General features: G+C 36.6%; 1 protein-coding gene across 4 annotated transcripts; it reads right to left on the bottom strand.

Annotated features, from left to right (window-relative positions):
* Positions 1-299: 299 nt before the first annotated feature.
* On the bottom strand, positions 300-22,947 carry LOC117335440 (cell cycle control protein 50A-like). Of its 4 annotated transcripts, none has more exons than XM_033895419.1 (9): positions 22,850-22,947; positions 20,299-20,432; positions 13,868-14,011; positions 13,275-13,485; positions 12,432-12,542; positions 10,637-10,858; positions 10,069-10,234; positions 7,617-7,675; positions 300-3,003 (listed from the first exon to the last, which is right to left on the bottom strand). In XM_033895419.1, exons 1-8 carry the CDS (start codon positions 22,896-22,898, stop codon positions 7,618-7,620), a joined length of 1,095 nt encoding a protein of 364 aa, XP_033751310.1. In that variant the 5' UTR covers positions 22,899-22,947; the 3' UTR covers positions 300-3,003; position 7,617. The 4 variants fall into 4 exon arrangements, with proteins under 4 accessions (XP_033751310.1, XP_033751311.1, XP_033751314.1 ...); XM_033895420.1 differs by lacking the exon at positions 7,617-7,675 and adding an exon at positions 8,225-8,256; XM_033895423.1 differs by lacking the exon at positions 7,617-7,675 and adding an exon at positions 9,618-9,654.
* Positions 22,948-23,824: the final 877 nt, after the last annotated feature.

A 23,824-nucleotide genomic window follows, 5' to 3' on the forward strand; every position in this document is an offset into this window, starting at 1 on the left:
TTTAACATACATCAAAGAAAAAATTTGTCTTTCACTTTGAGGAAAGGTTCATCTTACATTGCATTGAACTATACTATATCACTCACTAAGATAATTAATATTCCTGAATTCATTCACATTAATACCACACACTGCAATTTGAATGTGGTGTGTCTGTCAAACAATCTGTGCATGGAAGTAGTCCCAAATTCATTATCAGTGCATTCTTGGTAGATGATTTCACATCCCCGTCTCGCCCCCAAGGAGGAGAAAGGTTGTATTTGTCCATGTTCCTTGTATCAAATAACTAAAACAAAATACATTGTGTCTCAATTTATTAATAAAAAGAACAAACATCTATGATAACAGAAATAATTTTTCGAATTCTAATTTACATTAACAATAAACTCTGACTTACATATGAAAGGAATGTAAAAAATCTGCTCAAAAATTCTTTCTCACAAGTTGTCGTAGATACAAGTCAATTTGAACTACTGATATAAATAACGCTTAAAACCAAAAATGCATCCAGCATTTTCAAGCCACATATATGTTTCTAAATCAGCCATGTAATGAACTGGCTTATTGGGTTGGATTATCATCCAATAGTTTAATGTATTTATGCATTGTATCGGTACTCTACACTAAACAGACACATAATATGAAATTCAAAGACAAAAAAAATAAATGAAAAGCCTGCTTATTAGTGTATACTAGTTATCTCACTGGTAAACACACTGTAATTCTAAAGAATACATTCCTACATTGACCGTACATTTGGTATTTATGCTGTGTACCTGGTGCTTTGAAAAGGTAGTGGCTACTTTGTGGAACTGCTTACTATATGCTACCAGGAAGTCGAAAACAAACTTAAGGGGATCAAAACTCACCTGTTTACATCTGCTTTTAGAACCCGATACAGATGTCCTGTACAATTATTTACCCATTTGTTGGAGGTGATATATATTGTATATGATCTGCTTTTTGTGTAGAACCTAAAATATTATTATGTCAGGTAATGTGTAGAAAATTAAGAGTAATTATCCAAGTTAGATAGTGTTCTATATAAATGCTGTATAATATTATCTATTAATAGCATATATTCTCTACAATCATTAGGAAGCCGTCTACCGATATTGCTGAGATCAATGTTTGACATTTGGACTTAAAAATCAACATTGCTTATAATGGCATGTGAAAACATTTAGCAGTAAAAAAAAAACCCACAAAAAAAATTTAGTCAGTTGACTCTGTTTACCATTTTTCAACATCAGGGAACACGAATGTACTGGATGCTTCAGACCAAATTTGATTAAAATCTGCTCAAATGTTCATGACTGTAGCGATGACAATGAAAAGTACAAACTACGGACGCCAAGCAAGAGTGAATAGAATCATCACAGACATATCAGCAGACTTGGAGACAAACACAAAATGAAATACTTGTTGAAGAATATCTGAAGATAAAACCTGTGTAGATCTCGCATAAAATGAACAGTTAATGGAATTTCATCACTAGTTTACAGATTGGCCAGGATGTCTGTGTCCGATGTGTAATGTCCTTTATTAGGAGATGATGGGGTGTACTAATGTACATTATTTTTTAAGAGACATTCGTTAATAAATAGAACCTCTCATAATAAAACTGTATTATGATAACTAGAGAAGACCAGACATAGAGGTTTACACAAACAGGATTTCAAAATTCTATTTTTCTCTCATACACATTCATGCAATAAATATAACCCGATACATTGTACTCTAGGTACATAAAACATTCATACTGATATTGTATATACTAATTAACATAGAAAATAATCACTCAATACTCAATACATACAATAAATTATAGTCTCATTCATTTGAGATTGGAACTCAAACTACGTGTAATGTCTGAAGAATACTAATCATGATTAGATCTAGTTTTTCCCTTGTACTTGAGTATACAACAAAAGATTCACACTTTTAATTCTACTATAAATTCACTTGAAAAGTCATAGGATCTTGGATATTCAGGTGTAAAAATAATGAAAATAATAAGTTTTCAGGGAAAAAACTCTTAAGGTTGAATTAATGAATAAAAAGTTCTGTACAGTAATTTATTTTTGTTTCCATTATTAATTGTAATTGACATATTGACACACGTTATCGGTGGAATAAAAATTGATACAAACTAATCCGTCATCAATGATATCCCAGAAGCCAAAGCACTGACCTAAAGTTGCTATAGCTAAACAGGCATGAATTTAGAGGTGACCACTTTGTAATAAACACTAAAATGTGCTTTATACAAATATGACTAGTGCTTATTATGAAACATGGAAAAATACTGATCTGCTAAAATCTTCAACAGACAAATATAAATGGTACAGTGCCTGCTCATTTCAGAATGAAAGATACAGAGGTGTTTGAGATATTGAGACTGCTCCTATACTTATATGTGAAAGTGTAAACAAGAGAATATTTAAAAAAAAAAAAAAGTCAATTTGGAGATATATCCAGGGTGATTTTTTCAGCATTATTATGTTAAATTTATTCAAGCAGAAAAATTAGATAAGTATATATGAATGGGTCACTTGAGACTTCATATCATGTGACCTAAAAAAGAGTGTGCTTCTAGTTTTCTTACATTCTTTATATACAATATAAAACAATTGTAAATTATGACCTCATCATTAACATTCTCACCAGATCATTCTCACTAGCACAATAAAAAGGGAAATCATACCTAAAACAACATCAAAGGACCAAAGGCCCTGAAAAACATCAGGGTTTGGGATTATAAATCTTTAGTCTATAATCTACAAATCCTTCAGATCAGATGACCTAATAAGTGTTTTTGGTTAAGTTCACCAGAACGGTTCTCTAGAAATTGCACATTGTTGATATTGCCATAATGGCCTCCATTTCCTTCACTCGAGTTTTTCCTAGCTGATTACTTCCCTTATTTGTAGAACTCTCCTCCACCTAAGTATTCTACTTCAGTATGCAGTTCTGCTGGTCACATTGATGGTCTCGGAGACTCTGGAAGGAGAAATTATATGAACCATTAATTCTACCCTATAAATAGTCTTTTTGTTTGTATATCCTCAATAAGTTACTACGAGGATTGTTTCACTTAGTGACATCAAGGGCCATAACCCGGGTAAAAATTGATGGAACTTAATGGCAATCAAGGAGACACAAGGACATGTCATAAATAAGGGGTACACAGTTTCGTTGAATACATAATCTTGGGAGGTGTAGGCAGAAATAATTGTGTCTACAGATGGACAGACAGACAAGGTCAGCTGGTCCGTATGGACAGACAGACAAGGTCTGCTGGTCCATATGGACAGACAGACAAGGTCAGCTGGTCCGTATGGACAGACAGACAAGGTCAGCTGGTCCGTATGGACAGACAGACAAGGTCAGCTGGTCCATAAATGTATTACCAATGGAAAGTCCACAAGAACACGTGTTAATAGCTAAGCTGTATCCTCATTAGTAATTGCACAACACAGTTTTATAAAAACTTCTTATCTAGCTGTCGATGGACACTGCTGCCAGTCCGTTTGACTTCATCCGGACAGGCTAACAAATTGTGCTAAAAAATGTGATTTTCCTGTTAACTATATTATAGTTTAGCTTCTCCCCGGGGATCTCTTGATCTTCAGAAGCAGGTTTTTGAAATTTAAGTCAGTTTGACCTTTTTTGGGCCCCTGCCCTTCATATAGGAACTGAAACAAGAGGCCCATGGGGCCTGCATCGCTCACCTGGTTGGATTAGGCCAAATGTCAAAATAATGTTCATATTCAATTTGTTTTATTTGTTAATCTCTAACAATGCTATATATGGTTATAGTGTGGGAATCCAAACTGCTTTAAAGATTAATGAAGTCCTGACTCTCTAAGGTCTGAAAGACCTCAAGAATTGCTTTTAGAACATGCATTCCTCACTTTATGACTAGTAGTGATTCAAAGGAATTACCTCTATTTCACCTATTGGGCCCCGCCCCTTTGGCCCCTCGGGGGTCAGAGTCACCATTTATGCAAAATCTGTTCTTCTTCCCCCAAGGATGTTTCTAATTAAATTGGGTTCAAATCCATTCATAACTTTATGATAAGTAGCGATTTAAAATAATTACCCCTATTTCCCCTATTGGGCCCCGCCCCTTTCGGGTCAGAGTCACCATTTATGCAATATCTCTTCCCCTTCCCAAAAGGATGTTTCTGACCAAATTGGGTTCAAATCCATTCATAACTTAATAACTAGTAGCGATTTAAAGGAATTACCTCTATTTCCCCTATTGGGCCCCGCCCTTTTGGCCCCTTTGGGGTCAGAGTCACCATTTATGCAAAATCTGTTCTTCTTCCCCCAAGGATGTTTCTGACCAAATTGGGTTCAAATCCATTCATAACTTTATGACTAGTAGCGATTCAAAGGAATTACCTCTATTTCACCTATTGGGCCCCGCCCTTTTGGCCCCTCGGGGGTCAGAGTCACCATTTATGCACAATCTGTTCCCCTTCCACCAAGGATGTTTCTGACCAAATTGGGTTCAAATCCATTCATAATTTTATGACAAGTAGCGATTTAAAGGAATTACCTCTATTTCCCCTATTGGGCCCCGCCCCTTTGGCCCCTCTGGGGTCAGAGCTACCATTTATGCAAAGTCTGTTCCCCTTCCCCAAAGGATGCTTCTGACCAACTTGGGTTCAAATCCATTCAAATCTTTATGACTAGTAGCGATTTAAAGGAATTACCTCTATTTCCCCTATTGGGCCCCGCCCCTTTGGCCCCTTTGCGGCCAGAGTCACCATTTATGCAAAATCTGTTCTTCTTCCCCCAAGGATGTTTCTGACCAAATTGGGTTCAAATCCATTCATAACTTTATGACTAGTAGTGATTCAAAGGAATTACCTCTATTTCCCCTATTGGGCCCCGCCCCTTTGGCCCCTCGGGGGTCAGAGTCACCATTTATGCAAAATCTGTTCCCCTTCCCCCAAGGATGTTTCTGACCAAATTGGGTTCAAATCCATTCATAACTTTATGACAAGTAGCGATTTAAAGGAATTACCTCTATTTCCCCTATTGGGCCCCGCCCCTTTGACCCCTCGGGGGTCAGAGTCACCATTTATGCAAAATCTGTTCCCCTTCTCCCAAGGATGTTTCTGACCAAATTGGGTTCAAATCCCTTCATAACTTAACAACTAGTAGCGATTTAAAGGAATTACCTCTATTTCCCCTAATGGGCCCCGCCCTTTTGGCCCCTCTGGGGTCAGAGTCACCATTTATGCAAAATCTGTTCCCCTTCTGCCAAGGATGTTTCTGACCAAATTGGGTTCAAATCCATTCATAACTTTATGCCTAGTAGCGCTTTAAAGGAATTACCTCTATTTCCCCTATTGGGCCCCGTCCCTTTGGCCCCTCCGGGGTCAGAGCTACCATTTATGCAAAATCTGTTCCCCTTCCCCCAAGGATGTTTCTGACCAAATTGGGTTCAAATCCATTCATAACTTTATGACTAGTAGCGATTTAAAGGAATTACCTCTATTTCCCCTATTGGGCCCCGCCCCTTTGGCCCTTCGGGGGTCAGAGTCACCATTTATGCAAAATCTGTTCCCCTTCTGCCAAGGATGTTTCTGGCCGAATTTGGTCAAAATCCAATAAGAACTTTTTGACTAGTAGCGATTTGAAGCAAATGTTGACGGACGACGGACGGACGGACGACGGACGGACGGACGGACGGACGGACGGACGGACGACGGACGGACGACGGACGCTGCGCCATGACATAAGCTCACCAGACCTTCGGTCCAGGTGAGCTAAAAAGGATCGTGGATATGAGAACTGAAAAAAGGTTCGTGGATATGAGAACTGAAAAAAGGATTGTGGCAGTCATTAAATAATCTTTAATGGTTCTATGTAATACTGATCTCTATCTCTACTTAAGTAATTTGATAACATGTAGAACCTACATATAAAATCAGTTAAGAGAGATCTAAAAAGAAATTTCTATAATTGCAGACTTCAACTGTCAGCCATTTTTTTTCTGGATCAATGAACACAACTAGGGACCAAGGGAAACCTATATGTGAAGTTTGAGAAATATCCCTCTAGTACTTTTTTTTTAGAAATAGCGATACTGGTATCTAAACCAAAGATGGCTGCTTGTGGCCAAATGGGCACAACTAAAGATCATAGGGGAATGAACATGTATACGTACTTCTCAAGTAACAGCTATAACAAGCTTCTATTGTCAAAATCCAAGATTGTTACTTGTTTGTCATTTCCTGATTGGACTCAAAATTGAATAGGCACAACTAGGGATCAAGGGGAACCTACATATGAAGTGTGTTAAATATCCTAGAACAAGTGATAATTAAATTGTTTGAGGATGGATGACCGACTACATACATGGGGCAATTTGAAATTTTGATTTGATACAATGACTGATTTATAAAATATTCAGGATTCAAAACATGACTGATTTATAAAATATTCAGGATTCAAAACACACAAGTGTTATATACATAAGGCAATACCAACCAACTGCAATGCTGTAATTATAAGTATGTGTCTGCCAATGACTTCTGTAAATCTTTGTTAATATCTTACATTTTCATTCAAACAAGACCATCAACTCACCAACAGCCTATACTTATAGTCCCTCAGTTGTTAGTCTGAAAAAAGTTTAATCTATTCATAACATGTCAACAATGTTGATAAAACATTACTTTTTGTACACCTTGACTAAAACATAAGAGTCCCAATGGGCCTGTATCATGTATCACTCACCTGCTTTTATTCTAATGCTTTTAAAGTTTTTTGACATACTTAGTCAGTGATTTGTTGAAGTTTTCCTTTTTGTCTAAGGACAGAAAAGCTGTGTTAGAACCCAGCAGTTTTTATGTAGAAAAATAAAGGTGCAACATAAGAGGGTCTGCTTTATGAAATATTAATTATATCTAGCAAATCAAATGCATTACTGAAGTCTGTTAGCAGTGGATTTGGTGTACAATGAAACCTGCCTTTACTGACTCACTGTCATATCCGACACATTGACTTACTCCAGTGTCAAGTCTGAACGAGGCATTCTGCTGAATATAGTCAATGTTGATGTTATAAGAACAACTGGCGAAAGCAGGAGAAGTAATTCTTGTGCATATAACGTTGTAATTGAGGTTAGAGGTTCTACTTGTATAAACTTGCATTGTATAAAGCCTAGGTCTATCATAGGATCACAAATTTATTTACTGAACATACAGCTACATTTATATATATCACATAGTTACAAATATGGCATATCAAACACTTAAAATGTTAAAACCATTTGTTTTCTTAATCTGTGCATGTATTCCAAAAAAACTTCTCTATCCTTATAGAAATCTAATGGCTAAGATACCATTAGTATTATTATTAATTATTCGTATATTTTATGTTGCAATTACCTTTTGAAATATCATTACCTTATTTCCTAACATTGTCAGACAAGAGCCCAGCATGCAAAAATATATTTGTGAACCATTAAACTATCAACATCATCAGCTATTATTCTGAAAAACAAACACATTCCTAGCTGCATACTAGCTTAATCAAAGGGGAAATAAAGCAAGGGGAAATAACTGTGAAATGATAACTTGTCTCTCGATTACCTTACTCGTTCTCATCATCCTCAGTTGAGTCAAGTGTGCTCTTCATTTTATCCCAAGCCCTATATATATATTGATATCATTATCAATTGATATTTTTCATGTTTTCCTTGATCAGTATCGTTTATCGAAAAACTATGTAGATACCCTTTCATAAACTTTATATTATCATTGTACAATATTGGAATTCACAGGTATATCACTAACCAAGTTTATTTATAGACTTGATCTTGTTTTGAATTCTATCCTCAGGGCCCAGTTATTCAAAAGGTGATTAGGCTCATCACAGTTTAACCACAATATTAAAATCTGAATAAAATCATTTCTGTTAAAATCTATTTGACAAAATTTTCTGAAACTATAACACTCATCTGTCTCTTCATACCTGCTTATTTTGAAGAATATACACATATAGTATGGTTAAGGTAATCACCTTTTGAACAGGTGGGCCGACATTCAACAACATTTTACCCATGCAAAGCTGCACATCTATGTTTTCTCACCACAACTTCTCAGACAGGAAACAAATCAACAGAACATTGAACCCTGACAAAGCTTCAACACTTTTATAAAAGAAACCGCATGCAATGTATAACCACAGAAAAAAGTACCTGGAGGACTGGTGTGAACTCTGTAGACGATACTATATACATAGAGGTTTTATAGAGGACTGGTGTGAACTCTGTAGACGATACTATATACATAGAGGTTTTATAGAGGACGGATGTGAACTCTGTACATGATACTATATACATAGAGGTTTTATAGAGGACTGGTGTGAACTCTGTACAGGATACTATATACATAGAGGTTTTATAGAGGACCGATGTGAACTCTGTACATGATACTATATACATAGAGGTTTTATAGAGGACTGGTGTGAACTCTGTAGACGTTACTATATACATAGAGGTTTTATAGAGGACTGGTGTGAACTCTGTAGACGATACTATATACATAGAGGTTTTATAGAGGACGGATGTGAACTCTGTACATGATACTATATACATAGAGGTTTTATAGAGGACGGATGTGAACTCTGTACATGATACTATATACATAGAGGTTTTATAGAGGACTGGTGTGAACTCTGTACAGGATACTATATACATAGAGGTTTTATAGAGGACCGATGTGAACTCTGTACACGATACTATATACATAGAGGTTTTATAGAGGACGGATGTGAACTCTGTACATGATACTATATACATAGAGGTTTTATAGAGGACTGGTGTGAACTCTGTACAGGATACTATATACATAGAGGTTTTATAGAGGACCGATGTGAACTCTGTACATGATACTATATACATAGAGGTTTTATAGAGGACTGGTGTGAACTCTGTAGACGATACTATATACATAGAGGTTTTATAGAGGACCGGTGTGAACTCTGTACATGATACTATATACATAGAGGTTTTATAGAGGACCGATGTGAACTCTGTAGACGATACTATATACATAGAGGTTTTATAGAGGACCGATGTGAACTCTGTACATGATACTATATACATAGAGGTTTATAGAGTTGGGCGGTTAATATTGTGACAAATGAGAAGTGATACAAAGAATACACTACTGACAGCAGTATAAGTGGCTTTACTAAATCAATAGAATTTTTAAAATAACCTTATAGTTATATAGCTGTGCTATTTGTGATTATTTGTGTAAATGACATTCAGTGATTTGATTGTGCAGGAATGGGTTAAACTATTTATTCGAACTTTGGTATTTGCAGTACACATATATGTTTTGTGTTCTTTACATTGACCATATAATAAATGGTCTTTTGACTTACAAATATTCATTTTCCGTATGTAAACTGTTTCCTTCATCTTCATAAATACTATAGCAAATATGGATAGTAAGAAACGACAAACTGGACAAACATGGATTCAACTACAACGTTAATGTTTCATAACACAAACTTTCTGAACTATATGTAGCCGTTAGATCAGGAACTTTATAAAAATTTTAACAAACACTTGTAATGAATACCTGTCAGAACTTGCAATGACTCCTCAAAAATTCATTTCTGCGTTATTTAATGATAAATGTCAGTTATGGACACAGGATATGATGAAAAGCTTTGATTTAAAGAGAGAATATTTAGCTTTGTACCTGAACCATGGTATTATCATGAACTTAAGTAAAGACTATAAATCCATTCACAATGTAAAATACAATCATGTATACAAATTATCCGATATCACCTGGAAATAACAGCTGTTTTTGTTTTTTTAGTTTTGTCAGCTTACAAATATTTCCAAAGCAAAATATAAACAGCATGAAATGGTTAAAAACCCTGTTTCACAGAAAATGAATTGACAATATAAATGGTTTAATGAATAGATAAATTGTAAATTTGAAGTGAGCTACTACACACAGTCCAACAATCACTGTAAACAGGTTTTTGTGGAAACAAGGTAACCCGAACATAGAGACTTACTTCTTGCCGTATTTGATGTGAATGATGAGGAAGATTACTCCCAACAGGATACAGATACTTCCCACCACAATGTACGCAATACCTAGGAACGGGTTCTTCCCTCCTAACCAGGACGTGGTCGAGATGATGAAATGCTTTGTCCCATCAAAAGAAGTGACAGGGTAGGCTAAAAGTAGAGGGATACAAAATCATGTATCATAAAATTCAAGGTGTTTCTTTTCCAACTTAAGTTTAAGAACATCATATGTGTGAAAATATAAATCTACATCATTCTCATTACTTCACCACACTGTGGCAAAAATTGAAGTGTTTATCAAGTTTAAATTTTGCAATATCTTACTAGTGAAATAATATGTTGTTATAAAAAAAATGAACTCACTTTATTGTAAACACAACCAACCTTTAACATATACTAAAAAGTTAAAGATTACATAATAGTATATTATTCCATTTTATATCACTGTCACTTATATTTCGAGCTGTTTAGTTCATTTATTTTGAAACATGATCTTATTTAATCATATCGTGTTTCCCTATGCACGCTTCGCGTTACAGAACAACGGTATACCATAGTCAATGTTGATCGTATAATTTCCCTGAGGCAGAGATTCTAAGAAGGTGCCTTGATGACTGATCCTGCGATGGAGTTTACGGAATGTGGGCAGAGCAGCTGTCCTCATCCAGACGATGAGGTCCTCATTAACGTAGCCGTTGTTATCACTGTTGTTGGTGTCCAGTGTCCAGGCATACTTGTTAGGCCAGCTTGGTGGGTTGGTAAAACCACTCCAGCCTGATCAAGATGCAAGGTAACATATACAATGCATTTACTGATTCATAAATAACAAGGCAATTCTGTAAATTACAGTCCGCTACTAAAAATTATATGCCAAGAATGCACAGATACCTATGCCCCAGTAAGAAGTACCAGTGACAAGAAGAGCTGCAGATCAGTCTCAAACAATTTTGTTTTTCATTTCTAAACAAGTTATAGTAGCAACTTTTGCTGGCCTAGAGGGAAGCACAGCAGGGGGTCTTATTGTTAGAGGAAACCAGAGTACCCAAAGAACCCTGGTTGCCTAGGTGAAAGACAAATGTGTTACCAGTGTGCATATGCTATCCATTTGATATAGGTCAAAGGTCAAAATCTAGATCAGAATGACAATCCTGACACACAACCTCACCTAACTAAGACCACATCCCAAGAATTAAGTTCCAGTGACAATATTAGTGTAGGAGATAAAGCTGCGACAAGATAAAAGATGGACAGACGGACACAGTGCAAAATATAGTTCCCCCTTGGAACTGATAAGGGACTTTGTGGGGGACTAATAAACATGTTTTTCAACTTTCTAACTTTCCGAAGCATTTTGTGGGGATTTTTTATTTTCTACCTCTGATGTAAGCATAAATATATACTTCAAATCAACAAACTTATTTTCAATCCATATTTATAGTAACCTGATAATTTTAGGAAGATTTTTCCTAAATAAATCAATAAATTAAGTATCTTGATAATTTACCTACTAATGACCTACATGTACTTGTTGATGCAAGATGGTCTACCTGTATGTTAATATACTTAAACTATGTTATGAATTTTTTTCATTTCTACTCAGAATATTTGACACAAGGTACTGGTAATGGACCACTGTTCTACTGCACGAGACCAAAAATGAAAAATTAGTATCATGAATTTAATATGATTATAGAAATGAATGACAGATCCTCTATGTATTGGTAAAAAAACAACAGTGCTGAAAACTTGTAGGTTTTGGTCTAAGGGGAGATAATTTGTAATGGCATACTAACTAGGTTGTCTCCCATAGTTTATAACTTGCCTTTAGGTGATAAAAATATATATTATGATCTGCAAATTCTGTTTGTCATCAGCTTATTATCTTTATCCTTTATCATATGATGGTCATCTAGTAAAATGGTCTTATCATAAATTAGTCATATATGGCACCTGAGTATTCATGATAGTTGGGTGTGCAGTGGAGCGAGGCAATGAGATAATATTTTTTACTGATGTCACTTATACTATCTTACTTATTCAAAACTATGTAAATAGAATCCTTTGATTCTGTTTATTTTCTTTGCTATTCTCCATCATATACTTGTATCAAATGCCTGTATAAATTAACTATTTGAAAAAGAATGAAAAAACAATATCTACAAATATCTTAAAATCATATTTTTTGCCAGAGGAAGTCCCTTTTTTAATGTTTAACAAGTAAGTAATTTCTGACACCAAGTACAGGTTGTAGAGATATCCCAAGCGGAGAGTTCTCAAGGAAACATCAACATAATATCAATAAAAAGGTATCAAATGATAGTACATAAGAATGCATGAAGTAACTTACTGGCGGGGTTATTGAACTTGTCCTTCTTGTCCGACAGCCAGGCAATTCCAGTGTTGAGAAGGGTCACAGACTCAGAACTCGACCCACCATTATATGTCAAGGTAAATGTATCTAAAAAGTAAAAACATTATCAAAGGACCTTCCAAACAAACACAATCAGTCTTGTTTTTTTAAAGAATATCAGATATTATCTGTTAGCTCAAAACTGGTCACAGGTACTGAGGACAACATTATATCTCTGTCATGTATTAAGTTTAGCTTACAAATACTGTCAAACCTGTTCTAACGACTGCCTGTATATAACGACCACATGCCTGTAACAGCTGGTTTTCAGACAGATACCTCTTGAGAACGGCCCACTTTATAGCAACCACCTTTCTGATGTGACTAACAACCGATGATTTCTAAACGGTGGTCCCTTTTTTGTTTTCTATAGCAACTGTCATCCCCCGTTAAACCCTTTGAAAACTCAGAAATGTCGGCCCTGGCCTGATTATGTAAACAAAAGACCCCCACCACCTGTTATATTTCAGAACAAAATACTTAAAGGAAATTACTTTTGTACCCATTAGAATATTTTGAGTTATATTTTTTGTCTTGTACTCCACAAAATTATGTTTTATTTATGGATTTAAACGATTTAACACTAAATATTTATAAAAAGATATATCAAAAACGAGTATGCATTGACCAGACTTCAGAAAAAGTTAAAACTGACTGGTCTACTGAATGCCCTGTTCAATGACAAGTTATTTGTGGCAGTTTCAATTAAACAGGTTGGTTAATATATCACAAGTGTTAACTCATAAAGATGATGACATCTAAACATTAGAAAGCATTTACCATTGAACAGGCTGTTGGCAATGGCTCCACAAGGTGCTATAGGTAGGGTGAGGGTAGAGTTGAATGGCTTAGTAAGGTAAGGTTCACAGTCAGACAGCAGTGAGCTAGCAGAGACAGAGTCCCCATGTATCTGGTTGTCGTCACGAGACCGTACATATCGCCTGTGATTCTGGTAGTAGTTGGACAAACCGTAATACAAATACACATCTTTCTGAAAGATTAGAACAAAAGTTTGGGTTAGAAAGCTTTATGCCTTTGGTACTGTACATATGATACAACTGATTATCAATACAATCACAGTAACAAAGCATACAGCCCCTGGATTGAATGGGTTTTTCTTGTCATATTCTTAACTATTGTTACTTTTCCATTTAATACTTGTACAGCACACAAGACACAACAACTTGATACATGTGTGACAATTGAAGATTGCTTTAAACTTATCAGATATTGTATAAAGTATGTTCCAGAACGTACGAATGTTTGTATGCCATACTAACATAAGGTCACTAGCCCTAGAAACAGGTAAGCTAACAAGAGAAAACATTAAACATTCCTACTCTTTCTAGCAAGTATCATGATTAATACCAAACCTCAAAATTCTCTGGCAAAACAAAGGTTACAGCACAGGTACATATAAAGCCCGAGTTGTTTGTTCCTATGGCTGCTAGCTGGGATGCACAAGTATCTCCATTGGTAGTTGTACATTGTGTATAGTCATAGGTGAACTCCTTAACCTGAAAAACAAAACACAAATCAGTGAAAACTTGGCTGACGTGAAAATTCTGTTCAATTTGTAAATCATTGGGTTTTTTCTTGTCTACCTTTAAAATTGAAAAATTATTCATCAGATATTAAATATTTGATTATTGAAGCATGACAAGTGGTCACCAAAGATTGTAATGAATTATAATATGAACTACACAGTAACCAGGCTGATGAATTGTAGTTGGTAATACAGAAACAAGACTGATGAATAACCAATTGTAGTTAGAAATACACAGAAACCATGAGACTGAAGTTAAATTTCTAATCCTCAACCTACAGGGACATCCTAACTAACTTAGCAGGATACTCACTCTACCTAACTAAGCTAATTATATTTAACTCATCTAACACTATACCTATATTTACAGACTCTCTACCTAACTTGGCTAACTCATCTAACCCTCTACCTATATAGACTCTCTACCTAACTGAGCTAACTTGTCTAACTCTCTACCTATAGAGACTCTCTACCTAACTGAGCTAACTTGTCTATCCCTCTAAAATAAAACAACTTTCACTTCACATGTTCTTTTAAAAACATTGTTTATTTTTTAGTTTCTACAAAATAAAAGAAAACAAGAATCATATCAAGAACATAAGTATATTTATTTTTTAAAAAGACTGACAATTAGACGTGTTTATGAAACGTCATTAAACGTCCCGTATTGTATAGAGTCAAGGGAGATAACCTTTACACAACAATTTTTTTTGACCTGGTAGACGAAATTCGGTAGTCCGGAAAACTCGTAATCCGGACGGTTTGGGCTGGGAACGAAGGTGTTCGGATTATCGAGGGTCCACTGTACACAGAAACCATGAGACTGAAGTTAAATTTCTAATCCTCAACCTACAGGGACATCCTAACTAACTTAGCAGGATACTCACTCTACCTAACTAAGCTAATTATATTTAACTCATCTAACACTATACCTATATTTACAGACTCTCTACCTAACTTGGCTAACTCATCTAACCCTCTACCTATATAGAATCTCTACCTAACTGAGCTAACTTGTCTATCCCTCTACCTATATAGACTCTCTACCTAACTGAGCTAACTTGTCTAACTCTCTACCTATAGAGACTCTCTACCTAACTGAGCTAACTTGTCTATCCCTCTACCTATAGAGACTCTCTACCTAACTGAGCTAACTTGTCTAACTCTCTACCTATAGAGACTCTCTACCTAACTGAGCTAACTCGTCTAACCCTCTACCTATAGAGACTTTCTACCTAACTGAGCTAACTTGTCTAACCCTCTACCTATAGAGACTCTCTACCTAACTTACCTTACTTGTCTAACCCTCTACCTATAGAGACTCTCTACCTAACTGAGCTAACTTGTCTAACCCTCTACCTATAGAGACTCTCTACCTAACTTAGCTAACTTGTCTAACCCTCTACCTATAGAGACTCTCTACCTAACTGAGCTAACTTGTCTAACCCTCTACCTATAGAGACTCTCTACCTAACTGAGCTAACTTGTCTAACCCTCTACCTATAGAGACTCTCTACCTAACTGAGCTTATTATATATAACTTGTCTAATCCTCTACCTATATAGACTCTCTACCTAACTGAGCTAACTTGTCTAACCCTCTACCTATAGAGACTCTCTACCTAACTTAGCTAACTTGTCTAACCCTCTACCTATAGAGACTCTCTACCTAACTGAGCTAACTTGTCTAACCCTCTACCTATAGAGACTCTCTACCTAACTTAGCTAACTTGTCTAACCCTCTACCTATAGAGACTCTCTACCTAACTGAGCTAACTTGTCTAACCCTCTACCTATAGAGACTCTCTACCTAACTGAGCTAACTTGTCTAACCCTCTACCTATATAGACTCTCTACCTAACTGAGCTAACTTGTCTAACCCTCTACCTATAGAGACTCTCTACCTAACTGAGCTAACTTGTCTAACCCTCTACCTATAGAGACTCTCTACATAACTGAGCTAACTTGTCTAACCCTCTACCTATATAGACTCTCTACCTAACTGAGCTAACTTGTCTAACCCTCTACCTATAGAGACTCTCTACCTAACTGAGCTTATTATATATAACTTGTCTAGCCCTCTACCTAAAGAGACTCTTTACCTAACTGAGCTAACTTGTCTAACCCTCTACCTATAGAGACTCTCTACCTAACTGAGCTAACTTGTCTAACCCTCTACCTATAGAGACTCTCTACATAACTGAGCTAACTTGTCTAACCCTCTACCTATAGAGACTCTCTACCTAACTGAGCTAACTTGTCTAACCCTCTACCTATATAGACTCTCTACCTAACTGAGCTAACTTGTCTAACCCTCTACCTATAGAGACTCTCTACATAACTGAGCTAACTTGTCTAACCCTCTACCTATAGAGACTCTCTACATAACTGAGCTAACTTATCTAACCCTCTACCTATAGAGACTCTCTACCTAACTGAGCTAACTTGTCTAACCCTCTACCTATAGAGACTCTCTACATAACTGAGCTAACTTGTCTAACCCTCTACCTATAGAGACTCTCTACCTAACTGAGCTTATTATATATAACTTGTCTAACCCTCTACCTATAGAGACTCTCTACCTAACTGAGCTAACTTGTCTAACCCTCTACCTATAGAGACTCTCTACCTAACTTAGCTAACTTGTCTAACCCTCTACCTATAGAGACTCTCTACCTAACTGAGCTAACTTGTCTAACCCTCTACCTATAGAGACTCTCTACCTAACTGAGCTAACTTGTCTAACCCTCTACCTATATAGACTCTCTACCTAACTGAGCTAACTTGTCTAACCCTCTACCTATAGAGACTCTCTACCTAACTGAGCTAACTTGTCTAACCCTCTACCTATAGAGACTCTCTACCTAACTGAGCTAACTTGTCTAACCCTCTACCTATATAGACTCTCTACCTAACTGAGCTAACTTGTCTAACCCTCTACCTATAGAGACTCTCTACCTAACTGAGCTAACTTGTCTAACCCTCTACCTATAGAGACTCTCTACCTAACTGAGCTAACTTGTCTAACCCTCTACCTATATAGACTCTCTACCTAACTGAGCTAACTTGTCTAACCCTCTACCTATAGAGACTCTCTACCTAACTGAGCTTATTATATATAACTTGTCTAGCCCTCTACCTATAGAGACTCTTTACCTAACTGAGCTAACTTGTCTATCCCTCTACCTATAAAGACTCTCTACCTAACTGAGCTAACTTGTCTAACCCTTTACCTATAGAGACTTTCTACCTAACTGAGCTAACTTGTCTATCCCTCTACCTATAGAGACTCTCTACCTAACTGAGCTAACTTGTCTAACCCTCTACCTATAGAGACTCTCTACCTAACTGAGCTAACTTGTCTAACCCTCTACCTATAGAGACTCTCTACCTAACTGAGCTAACTTGTCTAACCCTCTACCTATAGAGACTCTCTACCTAACTGAGCTTATTATATATAACTTGTCTAATCCTCTACCTATATAGACTCTCTACCTAACTGAGCTAACTTGTCTAACCCTCTACCTATAGAGACTCTCTACCTAACTTAGCTAACTTGTCTAACCCTCTACCTATAGAGACTCTCTACCTAACTGAGCTAACTTGTCTAACCCTCTACCTATAGAGACTCTCTACCTAACTTAGCTAACTTGTCTAACCCTCTACCTATAGAGACTCTCTACCTAACTGAGCTAACTTGTCTAACCCTCTACCTATAGAGACTCTCTACCTAACTGAGCTAACTTGTCTAACCCTCTACCTATATAGACTCTCTACCTAACTGAGCTAACTTGTCTAACCCTCTACCTATAGAGACTCTCTACCTAACTGAGCTAACTTGTCTAACCCTCTACCTATAGAGACTCTCTACATAACTGAGCTAACTTGTCTAACCCTCTACCTATATAGACTCTCTACCTAACTGAGCTAACTTGTCTAACCCTCTACCTATAGAGACTCTCTACCTAACTGAGCTTATTATATATAACTTGTCTAGCCCTCTACCTAAAGAGACTCTTTACCTAACTGAGCTAACTTGTCTAACCCTCTACCTATAGAGACTCTCTACCTAACTTAGCTAACTTGTCTAACCCTCTACCTATAGAGACTCTCTACCTAACTGAGCTAACTTGTCTAACCCTCTACCTATAGAGACTCTCTACCTAACTGAGCTAACTTGTCTAACCCTCTACCTATATAGACTCTCTACCTAACTGAGCTAACTTGTCTAACCCTCTACCTATAGAGACTCTCTACCTAACTGAGCTAACTTGTCTAACCCTCTACCTATAGAGACTCTCTACCTAACTGAGCTAACTTGTCTAACCCTCTACCTATAGAGACTCTCTACCTAACTGAGCTAACTTGTCTAACCCTCTACCTATATAGACTCTCTACCTAACTGAGCTAACTTGTCTAACCCTCTACCTATAGAGACTCTCTACATAACTGAGCTAACTTGTCTAACCCTCTACCTATAGAGACTCTCTACATAACTGAGCTAACTTGTCTAACCCTCTACCTATAGAGACTCTCTACCTAACTGAGCTAACTTGTCTAACCCTCTACCTATAGAGACTCTCTACATAACTGAGCTAACTTGTCTAACCCTCTACCTATAGAGACTCTCTACCTAACTGAGCTTATTATATATAACTTGTCTAACCCTCTACCTATAGAGACTCTCTACCTAACTGAGCTAACTTGTCTAACCCTCTACCTATAGAGACTCTCTACCTAACTTAGCTAACTTGTCTAACCCTCTACCTATAGAGACTCTCTACCTAACTGAGCTAACTTGTCTAACCCTCTACCTATAGAGACTCTCTACCTAACTGAGCTAACTTGTCTAACCCTCTACCTATATAGACTCTCTACCTAACTGAGCTAACTTGTCTAACCCTCTACCTATAGAGACTCTCTACCTAACTGAGCTAACTTGTCTAACCCTCTACCTATAGAGACTCTCTACATAACTGAGCTAACTTGTCTAACCCTCTACCTATAGAGACTCTCTACATAACTGAGCTAACTTGTCTAACCCTCTACCTATAGAGACTCTCTACCTAACTGAGCTAACTTGTCTAACCCTCTACCTATAGAGACTCTCTACATAACTGAGCTAACTTGTCTAACCCTCTACCTATAGAGACTCTCTACCTAACTGGGCTTATTATATATAACTTGTCTAGCCCTCTACCTATAGAGACTCTTTACCTAACTGAGCTAACTTGTCTATCCCTCTACCTATAAAGACTCTCTACCTAACTGAGCTAACTTGTCTAACCCTTTACCTATAGAGACTTTCTACCTAACTGAGCTAACTTGTCTATCCCTCTACCTATAGAGACTCTCTACCTAACTGAGCTAACTTGTCTAACCCTCTACCTATAGAGACTCTCTACCTAACTGAGCTAACTTGTCTAACCCTCTACCTATAGAGACTCTCTACCTAACTGAGCTAACTTGTCTAACCCTCTACCTATAGAGACTCTCTACATAACTGAGCTAACTTGTCTAACCCTCTACCTATAGAGACTCTCTACCTAACTGAGCTAACTTGTCTAACCCTCTACCTATAGAGACTCTCTACATAACTGAGCTAACTTGTCTAACCCTCTACCTATAGAGACTCTCTACCTAACTGAGCTTATTATATATAACTTGTCTAACCCTCTACCTATATAGACTCTCTACCTAACTGAGCTAACTTGTCTAACCCTCTACCTATAGAGACTCTCTACCTAACTGAGCTAACTTGTCTAACCCTCTACCTATAGAGACTTTCTACCTTACTGAGCTAACTTGTCTAACCCTCTACCTATATAGACTCTCTACCTAACTGAGCTAACTTGTCTAACCCTCTACCTATAGAGACTCTCTACCTAACTGAGCTAACTTGTCTAACCCTCTACCTATAGAGACTTTCTACCTAACTGAGCTAACTTGTCTAACCCTCTACCTATAGAGACTCTCTACCTAACTGAGCTTATTATATATAACTTGTCTAACCCTCTACCTATAGAGACTCTCTACCTAACTGAGATAACTTGTCTAACCTTCTACCTATAGAGACTTTCTACCTAACTGAGCTAACTTGTCTAACCCTCTACCTATAGAGACTCTCTACCTAACTGAGCTTATTATTTATAACTTGTCTAACCCTCTACCTATAGAGACTCTCTACCTAACTAAGCTAACTTGTCTTACCCTCTACCTATAGAGACTCTCTACATAACTGAGCTAACTTGACACTCACAGAATTTGAGGTGATGAGGAGTGCAATACCAAGCGGAATGAATGCAATCCCAATGGCAAAGAATGCTGGCAGTACTGTCCCTGCTGTTAGGATGGGCTGCCATGCTGGTAACTTCTGCTGCTTAAATTTCGTTTCTGAAAATAAATCGCATAATATATACTTCATCATATGTACATGCCATGCAACTGTTTTATTGCTTTTAGCAAAAAAATAAATACCTAAACCTCTATTACATATAAATCATGTATATTCATGAGCCAGAGATCTAGACATCCAAGATAATTAAAGGCCAAGAACAAAATGTGCCTCAGATATTTTTGTATACTGTAGTATATTTGACTTACTACTTGAATTACTATTAATTGTACTTCCTTGATTGTTTTAAATAAACACCGGGTGAAACATCTGACAAAGTTCTATACATCATATATTACTGGAAACATAGCTATGATAGTTTATTATATCCGAGAGTGTAATAGTTAGTCAGGAGCATATATATATCAAGAAGAGTCAGAAAAGCCTATCAAAGCTTCCAGGCTTCGACAACTAATATAATTTATATATAAAACAAAAAATTAGGTAGGAAAAAGTGCAGATATGTTATTTTTATCAATCATTAGATGATCCAATGATCATGATCTATTGATCGATTACCTGTTGAGTACAGTATAAAATTGAAGGGTCAAGATCAATATAAATATCATATCGCTTTATGTTTATATTGATCTTGACTCTATTTCCACAGACGTTTAGGGCATTTTCCAACATTTTACATCTAACAATAGCCCTTGGGTTACTAAAGTGATAGAAGGACTTGTTTTAAGGTGGTAGCTAGCCTGTCTTGTCGTGTCATCTGAATAAAAATAAATTTTCACCAAAGCATTTATACCTGTAATGTGTATGTGTGCATTTACATGCAAAATCTCAATGTCATCAAACTGTAATGAAAGCACATGTGTGACATTAACAGTAGTATCTGAGTGCGTTTGTATCGGATAGCTATATTTTGCATGCACTATATACACACTATATACACAAGCCTGTAATTGATGCTGATGTGTTTTTAAAATGTCCCTTTCCCTATGGTTGGGGACTTCAATTTTTTAAGGTAAAACTGCCAACGAGAAGAAAGTGATGCAGCATCAATATAAAAATAAACTGGAAGAGAAATATGTACAAGACAACACGGGAACACGACTTCCCTTTTTTGCATTACTTTGTGTTCCTAGGATCATGACAAATCTGAAGAGGAGAAGGCTGAACTCTCAAGGAAAGATTTAATTGCTTTGCACTGTCTGCTCTTAGATTAAGTTCAATGAAATATTCAAACACAACTCAGTCTTGATTTCTTTTCTTTCATCTGGCTTCTAAGTGGATATCTTGAAATGAAGAACAAATTTTTTATTGTTGGGTTTTCTTGTAATCTACATGATTTTGTGTAAAGTACAAAATGAAAAAAGTCTGGAAAAAAACTTTTTTTTTTATTGAAAATAAGGAGAAGCCATTTGAAGCCATCATTTTGCATCTAGGTTTAAAAAAGTGTCCAGGCAAGGACTCTGAAACCCCACTTGCAATAGGGAATCAAATCTCGACAACCCCCCTCCCCCCTTTCCATGCCTGCACTCATCACCACGCCTCTGAACATGTGACAAGATGTCACAAAAACATAAACTAGTACCAAACTATCATCCAACAAGGCTTATATATCAATCATAACAACAGAACTAAAATATGAACAAGTGTGACTAAATGTGACATGTAACTCATAACCAATTAATACTGACTGGAATATCTAACTCTATCATTATGATATCAAAGTTACGAAATTTAGGTCTCATTATATTTATCAAACCCTGTACATGTGGAATTGACTCATGACTTGCGAGCATGGGTAGTCAGTTTTCGGGCTACCAGAACAAGGGAAAGGCTATCCTGGAAATAGTGGGCTACTATCTTAAAAAACCCTGGCATTATTGTTATATCTTACTGTATTAAATATAAATTGTATGGGTATTTAATTTGCAGTACATTTCTGTTAACAAATGCCGAAGACTTCAGGTGGGTGACGGGTCAATATGTTTTATACGATATTGAACTTAAGAATATATATGACAATTCAAAATTATTTGCTCATGTATTCTGAGAATCCCTTCTTTGCCACGATACTTAATTAAGAAGATCAGTGGTTCTACTGCGGTTAGTGAAAATAAGATACAATGCAGTTATAGCATTGACCTATTAGCATTTCCCCTTCCCTACTCTAGCAACATTTGTTTTTAATATACAACATTATAGTCATATTATAATAATCAACGTATGATTGATTCATAGATCTCTGGTTAAATATTGAAAAACAGGAGTGTCAACCGATTTGGCCAGGCAGTGTTTGTTGTTGTTACACCTCGTTCCCAAGCTAAGGCGATCACACACAAATCATCAATATTCCGCTATATAGTGGTAAATTAAGTAAGTGAATCGTATTCATGTTAAATATGTCAACATATATATATGAACTCTGTATGTGTTTTGATACTTAAAATAAACTCCAAACCTTTAGGTCTTCTACTCTTCTCTTCCTCCATTTTGCCGGAATTAGACATTGACGTAGCGCTACCTGGAGCAGAAGAGTGGATAAAAAAGCTGGAGAGGGGAGGTAATTCGTCTATCCTCTCAAACACAGGGACCTGAGAATTTTAATGTCTATAATATTACGTGTATTTGGACCAAAACTGATATGAATAACATATTCTCGGTACGGACTGACCACCGAGGGGTGTCATTTTTACCGAATTAACCGAGCACAGAAAAGGTCAGAAAATATGCTGACGTTAGGCTAGGTCCTAGACTACTGCAGTATCGCGATCAAACTTGTGACGTCACAGCCACAGAAAGCTCGACAGGTGTAGGGGCCGATATCTCGATACAGGATATGGAGCAATTTTGAAACCGTTTGCGACTTCTTTGGGGGATAAATCTAAATGGATACAATTTTCGTTCCGGGTACACTTTAATTCGGCCTTTTTAAGATAATAAACGGACATATCTGACATTTTATACCAGACGTACGTGTAAGCAGGGTCCCCGTCTCTGTTTATACTTAGCATAATAAATGTTGCCCTGGTTTACATTTATATTCTGTATAAAAATACACTTTTAGTCACTCCGTATCATCTACAGGAATTACTGTGTGTCTGGCGGTTTTGTGTAATCGTGAAATGATATTAATTTTTGTCTTTTTTTTGTGTATACATGTACGTGTGTGGAATTGATATATTTTTTATACAAACAAAAACTACAAGAGACGTCAGTTCATTCACGGACTTAACTATAAACCCCTGGTTTATTTTAAGTCAAACGTAGACATAGTAAAGTTAATATATATGCAAAAATATACGGCCGAATAGCATGTCATTACGGACAGAAACGTGTATTAGTTATATATATTTTCTGTTACGGACTCCATGAGCACATGCACGGAATATTCCTTGCATAAATAAATCACGAAACTATGCATATGTACTAAAAA

Source organism: Pecten maximus, chromosome 10 (genome assembly GCF_902652985.1).
Source record: "Pecten maximus chromosome 10, xPecMax1.1, whole genome shotgun sequence".
Classification (NCBI taxonomy): Eukaryota; Metazoa; Mollusca; class Bivalvia; order Pectinida; family Pectinidae; genus Pecten; species Pecten maximus.